The sequence below is a fragment of the Plectropomus leopardus genome, chromosome 18, assembly GCF_026936395.1.
Source record: "Plectropomus leopardus strain MGB_pleo_1.0 chromosome 18, ASM2693639v1, whole genome shotgun sequence".
Lineage (NCBI taxonomy): Eukaryota > Metazoa > Chordata > Actinopteri > Perciformes > Serranidae > Plectropomus > Plectropomus leopardus.
In genome coordinates, this window is record NC_142193.1 from 271,018 (window position 1) to 287,387 (window position 16,370).

At 39.7% G+C, this 16,370-nt stretch overlaps 1 protein-coding gene across 4 annotated transcripts in view; it reads right to left on the reverse strand.

The window, feature by feature from the left end:
* The window catches only part of cln3 (CLN3 lysosomal/endosomal transmembrane protein, battenin), a 39,058-nt gene that overhangs the window by 17,488 nt on the left and 5,200 nt on the right, over positions 1-16,370 (reverse strand). For all 4 annotated transcript variants that reach the window (XM_088069251.1, XM_042504688.2, XM_088069249.1 and 1 more), the window contains exons 3-13: positions 15,682-15,778; positions 15,466-15,549; positions 14,844-14,923; positions 14,299-14,384; positions 12,620-12,692; positions 10,873-11,016; positions 9,866-10,005; positions 1,179-1,231; positions 1,031-1,099; positions 774-829; positions 573-666 (exon numbers count right to left, since the gene is read on the reverse strand). In XM_088069251.1, coding sequence (XP_087925377.1) covers positions 573-666; positions 774-829; positions 1,031-1,099; positions 1,179-1,231; positions 9,866-10,005; positions 10,873-11,016; positions 12,620-12,692; positions 14,299-14,384; positions 14,844-14,923; positions 15,466-15,549; positions 15,682-15,778 — 976 coding nt within the window. The remainder of the gene's footprint in view (positions 1-572; positions 667-773; positions 830-1,030; positions 1,100-1,178; positions 1,232-9,865; positions 10,006-10,872; positions 11,017-12,619; positions 12,693-14,298; positions 14,385-14,843; positions 14,924-15,465; positions 15,550-15,681; positions 15,779-16,370) is intronic.

The following is a 16,370-nucleotide window of genomic DNA, read 5'->3' on the forward strand; positions in this document are numbered from 1 at the left end:
TCTGATCCAAACAGCTGACCTGCAGTGTAATACAGCGCAGTGAAAGGGTTAAGAAAATGTAGCGCCAAAAGAAAGGCTGTCTGATGGCAAGGTAAAGTAGTGAAAATATTCTCAGTATAGCATCCACTCAGATTGATATTTTTTATTTTTAGATAGGCTTATTTTTGTGGCTAAAATATGTTTTGCTGAAAACCCTCATACAAAGCAATTCATTGCTGAGCTTCAAAGGTGTTATTCAGACTGTAATCTTCTGTATATCATATACTGACTGTAGATAAGTACCTCATACAGCCCTAATTTAAAAAATCCACACTCTCCCTTTAACAGGAATTTGAAATAACCAAGCTTTGAAACTTATCTCTGTGGGTTATCCTGTTCCTGTTACTATTGCAGGTTAGGGAATAATATTATGTTTTGAGCGATTGTATATTACTGAAACACTCTTACAAATGTTGTGGTATAGGTTGTGCTGAAGATGATAATAAGTCGTGTGGTTCCATAGAAACAAGTAAAAAGGACATACAAAATAGTGTTTCATGCAAAAAATAATTTGTCTGCTGACTATTTCTCACCTGCAGCAAAGAGAGAGCCCACAGTTTCCTGATCTTCACACAGCAAAGGGAGGATCGGGACACCAACACACCAACTTGGTACAGGGTCTGATACCTGAGCACACCGACACACACACAAGTAATAACTCAATTGAATTATAAGTCCTCACTATTTAAATAAAGTAATTCCTTCAGAAGAATATTCTAATGAGCTTAACTGACCAGCGATACTGCTCTGCATGGGACAGGAAAAATTTGGGGAAATACAGAAGTTCCATCTGGATAAAGAAACATCTATATTAATCTGGGCTCAACATTATGACAAAGCTTGCTATATCTACAATAATAATCAATATTTACGTCTTCTCAACACATAACATCTCATTCAATTTTTACAACCGACTCAACAAGGAAGCTGGGTTTGGCTTAACACCATGCAGTAAAATAAATGTGGTGCCAGAGGGCACCAGAGAACATACCAAGCCTTGGTTGATGAAGTACTCAGCAAAGTATACCAATCCCAGAGGAAACACAAACCTCAGCAAGCCCTGCACAAAGAAATCAAGTGGAGTCATAGTTAAATCACTCAAATCCCCAAGCTGATAGTTAAAAGAAGAGTGCACTTACTTTGATGACATGAAGTTTCTCTGTGAAGGTCAGTGCTCCGTTGGCCTCGTCCTCTGTTAAATTAAGGGGAGGCACACATGGCTTGTGTAGTTATTAAGAATCATACCACACCAATTTCAAATCTTTCGTATCAACCAAAACCAACCAAATCAATCAAAAGTTTTCCTCACTGCAACATCTGGTCAATTCGGAGGTCCATCACTATATATTTTTTGGAATATGCTAAATTAATTACATCGATATCTCCAAGACGATATCCAAGACTTTATGCGTTTGCTACCAAAACTGACACAGACATTAAGTGGATACTAGATATCACATTTTAGGGTGAGGAGGAGCATGCTGTGAGTGCTAGCATTGGGAGAGTCTACTAGGAGTACATGATAAGAAATTAAAAATATTTTTTATTCAGAGTACATCCATCATCTCTCCATTTGGACTCAACACATGCAGGGACAGGGATCAGGGTTGAGTGCATTGTGTGCCAAGCAGCAGGCAGAGGTGGGGCCCCGGGCGTGCTGACCCTGGCTTCACAGACTAGCTCTGAGGATGTGGAATGTCACCTCTCTGACAGTGAAAGAGCCAGAACCTGTGCAGGAGGTGGAGCAGTACCAGCTAGATATAGTTAGGCTCATCTCCATGCAAAGCTCTGGCTCTAGAATCACACCCCTCTAGAGGGGCTGGACTGTCTCCTTTTCCGGAGTGGGTTGCCTCGATGAGGCTGCAAGTTGTTAGGAGGAGGTGTCTGACCATTGTCTGTTCGTATGCACCAAACAGCGGTTACCCGCTGTTCTTGGAGTCTTTGGCCAGTATCCCGGAAAGAATGTTGACCAGGGACTCTGTAGTTCACCTGTGGGACTTCATCACTTACATGGGCAACAATGAAGAAACCTGGAGGGGCTTGATTGGGAGAAACGGCCTACCCAATCTGAACCTGAGTAGCATTTTGTTACTGATCTTCTGTACAAGTCATGGACTGTCCGTAACAAACACCATGTTTGAGAATAGGGATGTTCATAAGTGTACTTGGTACCAGAGATCCCTAGGCCAAAGATCTATGATTGACTTTGTGGTCCTATCATCTGATCTGCAGGCGTATGTCTTTGACACTGGGGTGTAGAAAGGAGCAGAGCTGTCTGATTACCACCTGGTGGTGAGTTGGATCAGGTGGCGGGGGAGGCTCCCGGACAGACCCGGTAAACCCAAACGTGTAGTTAGGGTGAACTGAGAATGCATGGTGAAGGCCCCTGTCCGCCAGGTCTTCTACTCACATCTCTGGAAGAACTTTTCGAGCATCCTACAGGAGGTTGGGGACATGGAATCAGAGTGGTCCTTGTTCAAAGCTTCCATTCTGGAAGCAGCTACTTGAAGATGTAGCCAGAAAGTAGTTGGTGCCCGTTGTGGCAGCAACCGAAAGACCCGGTGGTGGACACCAGTGGTGAAGGAGGCTGTCAGGCTGAGGGAGGAGGCTTTTCGAGCTTTATTGGCCCAGGGGTCTCCTAAAGCAGCAGACAGGTACCATTTGGCCAAAAAAAGCTGCAGCTGAGGCAGTCACAAAGCAAAAACTTGGGTGTAGGAGGAGTTTGGGAGGCCATGGAGGAGGACTTTTGGTTGGCCTCAAGGAAGTTCTGGTAAACCATGAGACATCTCTGGAAGGGAAAGCAGGGCTTGTCTCAGGCTGTGTACAGCAGGGAAGGAGATCTGCTGACCCGGACTTAGAGATATTGTCGAGCGGCGGAAGGAGCACTTTGAGGAACTCCTGAACCCAGCCGTCATGTCCTCTGTAGAGGCGGCAGAGACTGAGGGCTCGGGGCAACCATCGTCCATATCCCTAGCAAAGGTTGCTGAGGTAGTCAAGAAGCTCCTTGGTGGCAAGGCGCCTGGTGTGGATGAGATTCACTCTTAGATGCTGAAGACTCTGGACATTGGGCTGTCTTGGCTAACACGTATGTTCAATGTCGCGTGGAGGTCAGGTATGGTGCCTGTGGAGTGGCAGACCAGGGTGGTGGTTCGCATTTTCAAAACAGGGAACCAGAGGGTGTGCTCCAACTATCAGGGTATCACACTGCTCAGCCACCACGGGAAAGTTTACTCCAGGGTGCTGGAAAGGAGGCTCGACCGATAGCCAACAAAGACGACAAATATCCTTTGGCACACTCTTACCTCATTAATCCCATTATCACCTTTAGTATTATCATCTGTTGTATGATAATTGGATGTGTACTTATAACTTCTGACGATAACAGTAACACGGGTAATAGTTCTGGCATCAACCATGTTCAAAGCAATGGAATGCCAACACTTACATACAAACAACAATCAAGCAGCCAAACTAATCGCAGCCAAACAAAATTTTAGCAACAGGACCCCTTTGAATTTTAGTTGAATACCCCTGCTCTAGATGCTGTGACTGCCTCTCAAGGTGATGTTTGTGCAATTGTAGGTGAGGGATGTTGTACATATATTCCCTCAGAGTCAGAAGGTCTAGGTTATCTGACTGTTGCAATTAGATATTTACAGGAGATACAGGAAGGAATTATCAGGAGCAATAGTGACACACAAGCTACAGCAGGTCATAGCAATTCACAAATATGGTATGCAATTCTTTAATGGAAACCCTACAGTAGCACGGCTTATGAGTATTATGGCTCCCATATTAGATATTGTTTTAATAGTTGCTGTAGTAGTATGTTGCTGTTTTCCTATTCTCTGTGCACTAATTTTAAAATCTGTTTCTTCATTCACATACATGACCATGATTCAAAATCCGGTTAGAAACATCAACATATACCCCCCACCTGAGCCGGATCGTTCTGAGTCCAGATCTCGGTCTTCTGACGGTTCTGATGATTCTGTTGATGATGTGGACTAAGCAGCATTCATCAATTACAGACATATATTACGTGATGATGCTGATTTATTGCTAATCTTATGTTTTGACTATCTTAGAAGGTTGCTGCTCCATATACAAAGATTTTGAAGGAACAATTCCCATTCCCTCATCTTTAGTTTGGGAAGGTATAGGTGAAAGAGGGAGGTCTGGGTTTCTCAAATTAAACTGGGTCTATGTTCCTCAGGCCTTAGTAGAGGAAGAGAAATCCAACCGTGCCTTAAGAGAGGATGGGACAAACCTGATGATTCCAAGTGACGAAGCTAGCACCTACACATTATTGTCAACAATGCTCATTTACTCATATCTGTTATACTCGGGGATGATGTTATTGATGGTTGACAGTTGCTATATCCTATTTGGAGTCTGTTATTATGCATGGTGTTTTAATTTGCTAGTTATTATAGTGTGTTTGTGTGAAGTGTTATAAAAGAAGAGTATCATGATAAATAAATAAAATTAAAAAAAAAAAAATTTTAAAAAGATAAGAAAAAGGGGGAACTGTTAGTATGTATTTTAGGATTATGCATCCTCCACAGTTAGTTCGAGATTCTATGTCTACCTCAAGTAAAGAGCTACCCATATATAGTGAAGCCTTAGTGCCTGTAAGTTGACCATAGATACCTGAGATGGACCAGTGCCAGCAAATTTAGTAACACAAACACATTCCTCACTTCTAAGGAGAACCTTAGTTCCTGACATGTTAGAATTTGATCCCAACCTCTACGTCAGCATAAATACCACTGTCTTTTCTCTGTTCGTTGTCGAACGGCCACTTGCATGTTTCTCTCGTTCCTGTGTCGACCCATGTGGTTGTAATAAACATTTCCTGATAGAAGCTTCAACCGGTATCTCTGCTCTTCTTTAAGAAATGTATATGTGAGGGAAAAAAGGCTATTTATTTTTTTGTCTGGTTAAAAATATGCCTGGCTAGTAGATTTTTTCTTCCCAGCCAAATTGGATGGTTAATTAAAAAAGTTAACTGTGAACTCTGACTGTCAACTGTAGTGGGCAACATTTTATAATATTCCAAAATAACACAGGAAGCTGCTGTCATTTGACTTGGCATGTTCCAAGGCGTCTCAAACTTCACATGCTGCATAAGTGTCATAGCCTGAAGACATCTACTTGTCAATACTTTGTTATAGCTCCACCTACATACAACAGGAAAAAGGCATCTCCAGCCTCGGCGCTACAGTGACCAAACACTAGTTCACTGCTGTGTGCAGTGTTGCCCTTTTTCAGAGACATGCGGTCGCATCAGTCTTATGCAGTCATTATGACCACTTGTGGTCAAAATAGGTAAAGAGATCACATTTCCTTTCACCGTTTTTGCAGTTTCTATCAATAGCATTCATCTATTCCTTGCCATGACTCCCCAAATTGATTATCTTCTTGATAGTGCTACTGACTCACTGCAATCAACTCTCGACCTTTTAAGAAGAAAATAATGAAACAAAGAAAATTAGCTCCATGGTTTAACCCCCAAACCCACAAATTAAAACAAATATTGTGAAAATCTGAATGAAATTGGCGTTCAACCAACCTCGAAGAGTCCCGTTTCGTCTAGCAGGACAGTCTTAAAACTATGTATTGAAAGGCCCCTCATCATGCCAGAGCAAACTATTACTCATCATTAATTGAAGATAATAAAAACAATTCTAGGTTTCTATTCAACACTGTAGCCAGGCTGACACAGTCACAGTTTTATAGAGCCTTATATTACTTTAGCCCGCAGTAGCAAGGACGTAAAGAGTTTCTTTAATGATAGAATTATAAATATTAGAGATAAAATCCATCACCTCCTGCCCTCAACTGACCTGAACTCGAACACAGGTAATTTCAATATAGCAGTAAGGTCTGAAATTTACTTAGACTGTGTTTCCACCACTGACCTTCATCATGACCTTCATCATCACTTCAGTGATTTCCTTATGCAAGCCATCAACTTGCCTGTTAGACCCCATTCCAACTAGGCTCTTTATTAGAAATAATCAATGTGTCTTTATTATCAAGCTATGTACTACAGTCCTTTCAAGTAGCTGTCATTAAACCTCTTCTAAAGAAGCCCACTCTCGATCCAGAGCTTTCAGCAAGCTGTAGACAGATTTCTAATCTCCCCTTTATTTATAAAAATTAGAAAGTAGTTGCTAATCAGCTCTGTGACTTTCTCCAAGACAGTTCTTTATTTGAGGATTTTCTGTCAGGATTTAGAGTGCATCATAGTACAGAGACGGCACTAGTTAAAATTCCTAATGACTCACTGATCGCCTCTGATAAAAGACTCTGTCTCTGTAAAGGTCTAATCTTATTAGATCTCAGTGCCGCATTTGACACAATTAACCATTGAATCTTACTACACAGACTGGAGCACTTAATTGGCCTTGAAGGAACGGCACTAAGTTGGTTTAAATCATACTTATCAGACCATTCTCACTTTGTTTATATTAATGATCAATTCTCAGTGCATACTAAGGTTCTGTGCTTGGCTTAATCCTTTTCATTTTATATAAGCTTCCCCCGCAACATTAAACATTAAAAATCACTCTCTAAATTCCAATTGTTATGTGGATGATACCAACTGTATTTATCTATGAAGCCAGATGAAACCAATCAGTTATCTAAACTATAAGTGTAGGACCTAAAAGCCTGGATGAGCTGCAATTTCTTGATGTTAAATAAAACTGAAGTTATTGTTCTTGGCCCCAAACACCTCAGAAACTCTTTTTCTAAGGATATAATTTCTATAGATGGCATTGCCTTGGCCTCTAGCACAATTGTAAGGAACGTCAGAGTCATATTTATATTAGATTTATTTATTTATCAACTTCAAGGACTGTATTCACATGCGTGATATTGCAAAACTTAGGCATATCCTGTTTCAAACAGATGCTGAAAAATTACTGCACGCATTTATTACTTCTAGGCGGGATTACCGTAACTTCCTATTATAGGGTTGCCTCAACAAGTGTCTAAAGACTCTCCAACTTGTCAAGAATGCTGCGGCAGGTGTACTAATGAGAACCAAGAAAAAAGATCAAAAGAGATATCCTCACTTTTAGCTTCTTTGCACTGGCTCCCTGTAAAAACAAGAATTGGATAAAATACTTCTCCTTAATTACAAAGCTCTAAATCATCAGGCTCTGTCATATCTTTCACAGCTCATAGTTCCCTATCATCCTTATAGAGCACTGTGCTCTGGAAATGCATGGTTACTTGTGGTTCCTAGGTTGCTTTTCATTACACGAACCTGACTCCAAGCCTCCTTCACTTGCTTCCTTTCCTCGCATCTTAGTCCCTCCAGGGGATGTGAGGAGAGAGGAGATGAAACTGTGGAATGAGAAATCCTCAGTACCACAGTGACAGTCAGTAACATATGACCTTCATCTGTATGCACGCAGCGTTAGCCACCAGATGACTGGCGGCTGGTGACATTTTAGTGATCAGATGATGTCTTTTACTGTAATCAAAGGCAAAGAACGAGTAGCACTCGAGACGGCTTTGTGTAAAAGTGCAAGTGACAGAGAGAGTGAAGGAGCAGCTGCACAGAGGAGTAGAGCCGTGCGCCCCTAAAAACACAGCAGAGACTCTCAGCAGTGTTTAATACATGAGATTTCATCACATTTGCTCATACAATGAGCTCCTTTCTCCCTCTCTCGCTCTCTTCATTTCTCTCGCTCATGTCCTTTTACTGCATAACACTAACTCAGCATTTTCTCTGGAGCATTTCTGCTCCCTTGTTTCATAGATTTCTCGGATCATGGCTTCACCTGGATGGTTGTGATTGTTGTGCTGATGCTGTGATCCTGCCTTTGGCTGTGCTTGTGTTGTGGCTGCACTGATGCTGTGTTCCTACTTTCGGCTCAGCTTGGATCGTAGTCATGACTGTGCTTGGGCCTTGGCTACACTGACAAGCATTTGCTTGTATTTGCTTGCATTTGCTTGCATTTGCCTGTTCCATTCCTGTTCTTTGTGTGTAGCCTATTTAGGCTACACACAAAGAACAGGAATGGAACAGGCAATGAGGGAGTAAAGACAATAGATGGGGTCCAAGCTTACATCCAACAATCAAAGCTGGGACTCCAGACTGTTATGGACTTCTGAGGAAAAAAACAGCAAATCACAAACAGCACCCATCCTTCCAGATGACCTTAATTCCTTCTATGCCAGGTTTGACACCACTGCTAGAGAATCACCATTACCACCATTGTCCCTGTCCCTCAAACAACAAAATATGGTCAGTCAAAATAACTGGTGCGCTCATAGCCAGCAAGCATCTTGAGAGGCTGGTTAAATCTGTCATCTTTCCCATGCTCCCCTAACCCTTAACCTCCTGTAATTTTCTACACCCATACACACACTGCTTACACAGAGCCACAGAAAATGCCCAAGTCCTATACACCAACCTGTCCTGGAAGGGAGGGATACTTCTACCAGGATACTCTTTGTTGACTATAGCTCAGCATTCAATACCATAGTAACCTCCAGCCTCACAAGTGGGCTCAATGATCTGGATCTAAACACTGTGTTTGACTGAATTGTTGATGGACTGCCCCCAGGTGGTGAGAGTGTACAATTGCACCTCTTCACTGCTGACCCTCAGCACTCCAGCGCCACAAGACTACTACTCTCTAATCACATCACTAGACTGACACGATTACAAATGTAATTTTTAGATACTAAAAAAAACCACATCCTTTTTTAGGGGTTGTTGCGTTGAAGCTATTTACTGACAATCAGCATTTATCCATTTGCCCAAATCCTTTAAACAGCATCTCTGGCTACATTGCAAGTTACCAGATAGTCAGTGACCACAGGTTTAAGCCTTTATACAGGCACGATGTACCAAACCTGGCAACCTCACTGTGTTCAAAAGCCTTCAAGAAGCTGCCCACAGTCACTGTGCCAAGGTGTTCAATAACCAACCAGCGTGCATCCAGCATGCAAGTGGCAAGTAGTCCCCAACTATGCAGATGTCAAGGAATAGCCTACACTCTATTTGAAGTCTTACTTAGTGACGAAGGTAAGCACATGGAATGAATCAATCACCTTTTAACAACCCTTAAGCAATTTTACCTTTCTAATGCAAGCCTGTGTAAATGAATGACATACAACATCCTCCAACCAATCCAAGATAAAAACACTGGGGCTATAAAGTTATCTGGCCTCACAATAAACTATGTTTTCACTAATGTAATATCTCACTTTAAAGTGTAAAGTGCATTTTTTTCACCTCAAAAGCCTGATTAAGATAAAACTTTTTTCACTGCAAAACGGACACATGCCTTCATCTGATTAGATTACAGCAATGCACTGCTATTAGGCCTTTCCAATGAATGCATCGTGCAAAGGCAGCTGATGTTAAACTCTTAAATCACCAAGCAACAAAATTATATAATAATGCATTTTTCAAAGCCCTGCTTTAACTGGATTTTTTTTTATGTCCAATTATTTTTAGTAATTCATTCATTAATTATCAGTAACCAGACTTTCAAAGGGCTGACATATAATATATAACAGACAACCATTCACACTCACATTCAGCCAGTTTAGAGTCACCAATTAACCTGCATGACTTTGGACTGTGGCAGGAGGCTGGACAGACTGGAGAAAACCCAGGCTGACAAGGAAGAACATGCAAACGCCCCAAAGAAGGGCCCCTCACCCCAGGTTCAAACCCAGGACCCTCTTGCTGTAAGGCAATAATGCTCACCACTGCACCAGTATGTTGTGTTGTGTCAAATAATATTGATGTATTATGTTTTTTGTTATTTGTAGCGTGGGATGTGAGGTGTACCTGGGGTTGATTTTGCTTGCTCCTCTCCTTCTGACCCATCCATCAGCTGCTGTCTCTCTTCTGAGCCCACAGCTGCATATTCTGTCTCCCTGCCTCTCCACTGAGGTAATGAAGGTGGAAGAACCAGCAGGAAAAAATAGCTGGTGGTAGTGTTAGGAAAAGCACAATGAAAAGCCAAGAAGAATCATGTCATTTGATCTGTGAGTAAAACAAGAGAAGGAATATACAGAGAAACTAGAAGTACCGCCTTATGGTTATATGCCTCCATGAACCAAGTTGCTGTTACAGTTTACATCCATGTCTGTGCAAACATGGATGCTTCTTACAGATCTTCTCCCGAGGAGGACAGAGAATCTGTTTCATTAGCACAGTTTCAGGGTGGCTTCTAGGATTAGTGTCATCAAGTCAGTATCTGACCAAATGACTCCCCTTCTGCTCTTGAGATATGATGTTGAGTAATGGCCAGAAAAGTGTTTTGCAAAACATTATGACCTTTGACCTTTTGGATACAAAATGTCATCACTTCATCATTTTATCCTATTAGAAATTTGTGTAAAATCATGTACATATGGACAGATAGACACAAGGAGGGATGTACAACCCAGATAATGCCTTAATGTTGCCTTAAATATAAGAACTGAAAGCAGCCTTCTTGGTCTGTGAAATCCAAAATTATAGTCAAAGAATATGGTAAATAATAACAGAATCAAAAAGAGTGACGACTCTTAACTTTTTCATATTTAAAATTATATTGAATTTTCTGTTTACAACTTCAAAGTTGAGTTGTAAAACAAAACATGAAACAGTGCAATAAGCATTAATTGTAAGTGTGCAGATCCATCTGTTCAAAGAGTGAAATCTGTGACATGCATGAACACCCACAACAATCTTTCTATTCTTTGTCTATACTTATATATATGTGTAAATATAGTCTATTTTCCAAGTGTCAGATATTAATTAGTTGTCAAATGGTATTTTTTATCATATCTTTTCACTTCCTTACTTACCTAATCAACATAGCAAATGGTACCACCAGCATGATGAGAAGCGTGATATGGGGAGACAGGCCAACTTGGGTGAGGCCTGAGTACAGGAGGGCTCCAGCAACACCAGCACCACCAGTACCCGAGCCCCAGCCTCCCAGTACATCCCTGAAGCAGGTGAGAAAACAGTGCTTACAATCCAAATTAAATATCTTAATGAATCTGTATTTATTGCAGATGCATTACAAAAACACAATGACATACTGTACACGCGTACATGTGGTTTGTTAGATCAATTGCAGCTACGGCTACTGTAACAGCTTCCAGTTATCAGGATAACCGTGGTGAAATTGCCTGCCGGTAAGTAATATCAATCAAATGTTGATTATCATGATAACCGACATAAACCCACAGACGGATTAAATTCCAGACTATACCTTCTTTTTTTTAGCAAGTGTTAAATGCAGACCTTTCTGAACTCAAATTTTCAGTCTTCTCAGTAGATTTCATCAGACCACAACGACATCTGATTACAAAGAGCAAAATTTTTGCGATGTAAAAAATTGTTTTTGAAATCCCACTGTTTACATGTGCATTTTGACTAACATTCTGACTATGTATGTGCAATGACTTTACAAAAAGTTTACATTTCTATGATATTGCTGCATTTTCAGTTTAAGTTATTTCAAATCAATTTCCAGATTTGGTACAGTTATACTGTATTGCACAGTATTGCACTGTGACGTACAAGCGTAAAGGGAAGTCTGCATATGATTATGCACTGAATTTTCTGTCACAAGTGGCGTCATTTCCGTCATGTGTGAGTTTTCTGAAGTGTTGTCGTAACAAAATGAAGTTTGGCACCTGACATTCTCATCAGGGATTCCTCCTGGTGAAAGATCTTGTAGTGTGTGACCTCCTGTGGTCATGTAGCGTGAAATGCACGCTTTAAAGACAACTGATTACAAGATGGCATGTTATGTAGTTTGAAAAGTACACATCTGACAATTTTAAATGTTGTGTAGTGTATCTTAGTGATTTCTGAGTCAAGTAACTAAAAACACACAAACACTACACGATTCTGAAATCATGGACGTCCTCAAAGTTTCCAAAAAAGAAAGATATTTTCAAACAGCCTCTGTTTACAACTAGAAGCAAGGAAATAAAAGTGAGGCATGAAAGTTAGAATAATTAAGAAAAAAAAAATTCTCATAGTAAATCAAAATTATCACAAGTCATATACAAATCGCTCTTTTATTTTGATATACAAAGTTATAATTTTAATTTATAATTTTAATTATTTCATAGTTTAGAAATCTTAGTATCACTAGTTTTTTTGACTTAAGGTGAATATTTGCTTTTTTGTACCACAGAAGTGCATCTCAAACATGAACACAAAAGGAGGCCAAACAAAAACTCTGAAAATGGCTGGAAATATATTTGCAACCTGCAGTTAAACATGTAAAAATACAAGCTGTTTTTAAACATGTTCTCAGTTATTAAATAGTTGTTGAAACTGCTAATAATTATTACTGCAGTAATAATAGGTACAGTCATCTGCTGTCATTACATGCTGTTATGCTAATCATTTTACTATGTAGCACAAATTTGTTTCAAATGTAGAGTGAATAACAAAATCTATTATTATTATTAGTAGTAGTAGTAGTAGTAGTAGTAGTAGTAGTAGTAGTAGTAGTAGTAGTAGTAGTAGTAGTATTACATCTCTAAAATTGATTAGAGATAGTCATGTGAGGTTGGAATGGTTGTTTACCTGCTGAAGTAGACAGTGAGCGCAAGGAAGGACAGTTCTCCCAAACCGGAGCTGATACTGGCAAAGATCACTCCTAGAAACACAGGAAGGAAGGACAAAGACACCTTTAATATGCTCAATAATTACAGAAAAGTAATAACCACAGGGGGTTATTTCCTACTTTGACTAGGAAAAATTACCTTTGAAATCAACACATACCTGAATCATTTTTGTGTTTTGTATTCCTACATCGAATCATGTTATGTCCTCTTTCCATTTCAGCATATACCTTCCAGTGCCTTGTTTGTTTTTTAGGATATGATGAATTTCCTCAAAATTATGTCAGTTGTCGAGCTGAATTGCTTAGCCCATAGAGAATTTTACACTTTGTAAACAAAAGAAGTCGTGTTCTATTCTATTATTTCAATATACATGTCATCAGTGCAGTACACTGTTTTTTTCAATGGCTTAAACCAAGCTGCCTACTACCAAAAGACAGAATCTTCCCAAAACTATAACACTACCACTATCACCTGTTTTCCACGTTTCAATATCCAAAACTCTTTCTGTAAAGCCTTATAAAATGATCAATATAATTAATATATATTAATATATAATTAATATAATTAAGTCAAGTCATCACAACCTAAACTCAAATGGCCTCATTTTTAATTCATATTGCCACATAAAAAATGTATTTTAATTTTTGCACAACCCTTTAGTATGCCTTGGATCATTTTTGAAGGTGATTTGCATTTCATATTTTTTGATTGAGAGTATACTTCACCCATGGATGAGTCCCTCACAAGATGGCAAAAACTAAGCCTCAAGATTATTAACACAGCAATCAGAATGCACAGGACAGGAAAAAAGGGCCTCATGGCATGTATCACGAATCACAATTCACGACACGGGGTTTACAATATGTGCAGCATTTGATATCTTCTGACCTTAGAACCTCATAGCAGATATGGGAAAACTACCCCCAAAACATCCTTCATAGTAATGGGAAAAAAATGGAGAAAACTTCAGGAGAAGCAACCAAGGAACGGCCCCTCTCCTAGGACAGACAGATGTGCAACAGATGTCATGTGTACAGAAAGACAAGCCATAAAAAATATATTTAACACTAAAGGTGCAGGACGACAGAGACAAGGACAAGGACAACAAAACTTAATAGTCTCAGACATGGTTCCACTGTGTCTCATCATGTGCTCATACACAGTGGAGTGAGAGAAGTTTTGATTTGGTCCTTTTGGCTATACTGGACTCTGACCTCTGATATGCTCAGAAGGAGAACAAGTACGTTGATCTCAAACATAGTAACAGCTGTCTATGGTGTAACAGACTTTTTAGCTAGATTCATTTGCCTCCTTCTCTTAAACTCCCTTGCTACAAAATTCAGACAGAAGTCTGTATCAAAGACAAGTGTATGGAAATTTACAAACTTGAACTTCAATATCAATTCACCAATCAATGTTGGCATGACGACAAATATCTGTAGCAGCAGGTCATGATAAGACTAAAACGGTATCATATTTCTGTGGAATAACCACAGCTGCAACCATTCGGATAAGATAACAGGAAATATATCAAGCTGTATCTAATGCATCATCAGAATTCTTGACAGTTGCACCACCAATGATGATAAGAGCTGTAACTAAAAGTAACAAGAGCTCTGTAAAAAATGGCAGCTTTACCTAGAATGCTCATCCACACAGCTGAGGAGAAGGACACAAGAAGGAAACTTGCTGCTGCCATGATGGCACAGAACAACACTCGGATACTAGAAAACAAGAAATAGGTGGTTAGTGCACAACACAGTACAATATTCATGTAGTACTGTCTAATAACGTACAGACAGCCCTATGTACAAGTCATACAAAGATAACCACTCTGTGTACTGTCAATAAATATTGAATACAATCTGGCCAATCAATAAAATCATAACCACTACCTGTTACCATCAATGAAGCTTAACACTTCCTACACACTTTTTCAAAATAAAAGCCCACCAAAGGGAAGCATTGTAGAGGAAAAAAGAAACATCATGTTACCAGTACCAAGGAAGTGTTGAGTTTCATCGACAGTTGGTCAGCAGTGATACAAACACTGTAAAGTGAAAGCAACTGAAAAGAATTAGTGAATGAAATGTATATGATGCCAGATGTATTTGGTCTAAAATGTTTCGATATAAAACACTACATTAAAATGATGGGATGTCCGATGCGAACAATTATCTTACCCATAAGGCAGTTTGTGAATCACAAAGGGAGCAGACAACTTGATGACAAGTGTTGGCAGGATATCAGCTAGCAGCACCGCCTGACGAGAAAAGCACCAGAGTCCTCTTTGAAATTGTTAGTGTTGATATGTCAAACATGCTGAGGGACATGACATTATAACATTTCTGTGGAGTATTTTTCATAGTTGCCCATAGCAGCGGCTTCCAGTGCTATTGGGGAGGCATATATATACATATATATACACACACACACACACACACACACACACACACACACACACACACACACAGTATGTCAGTTACAAACGCGCATTTTCTCTGTTCAGGCATCACTTTGTCTCATAATACATAGAGATTCTGTCTTACTAGCAGCTGAACATTTTTCAATTTTCCATTCTGCTACTTTTAGTTCTGCTTTGTCAGATTAGTTTCTGTACCTGTTTACTCATCTTACTTTTGCTTTTTTAACACACATTTTAAAAGGCAGTAACTACTGCTAAATGATGTCTGAGGATATCACCCAAAATACACACAACATCTCTGTTGTGAGAAACTAACAATTCTTTGTTAATATTCAGACTGGTTATGGTTGATTCCTGTTGTGTGGTGAATCTCCATTTACCGCAGTGGAGACAGGATTGCAGTCATAGCGGCTGCTGTTGCTACTGTTCCCACCTTGGAAATCCACGGCCAATGAGGCTGAGGTCTAGATATAAAAGAGGAAAAGGGCATAAAGAGAATAATTTGCTTTCTTTTTGAGTATACAGACTTTAAAGCCATTAGCAATAACAAGGGTCAATATAATATGAAATATTTTAATAAAAGTTTGCCTTCTTACAGATGCTGTGGCGTTTTCTGACTCTTGTTTTATGAGGATGTCATGGGCCGCACTCAGCATTATCACATAAGCAAAGTTGTTGCACAATCCAAGGAGCCTAAGGAGGTAATCAGAAGAGGAGACAGATAATAAAGGGTAAGCAGATTCAGATGCATCAATAACTCACAACCAAGCCACGGACTGAGAGGTTCATTTTTGTGTTTTTATTCTTACTGACCGATTTCCGTGGGTACAAAAATGTATTGCAGGGGTCACATGATGCAATGACCTGAGCAGATGTGAAAGTATCAACTCCTTGCTGGATTGCGATAAACTTTATTTTTCAACTAATTTTGTACCAGTGGAAGGTTCCGTTGGGTGCACGTTAGATTTATAATGTCACTCGACACATTTTTTGCACACTCTTGACAGAGCAAGAGGAAGAAACAGGAACGTAAAAAGGAAGCTTCGATTTGCAATAGGTATTAAGAGTTATAATACAATATTTTGCATCATGTCTACATATCTCCACATATCTATAGTAAGTACAGGACAGGAACCTCACCAAATTGTCCTAAATGCAAATCTCACATAGGCACCAAGTTGCATTGTTTCTCGAATGCAAACACCCACTTTTGTGTCTGCTTGTGAAGGTCCCTGCTTCTCTTAAAGCCAAGATGTAATGCAGTTGTTTTTAATTTTAGCAAGAA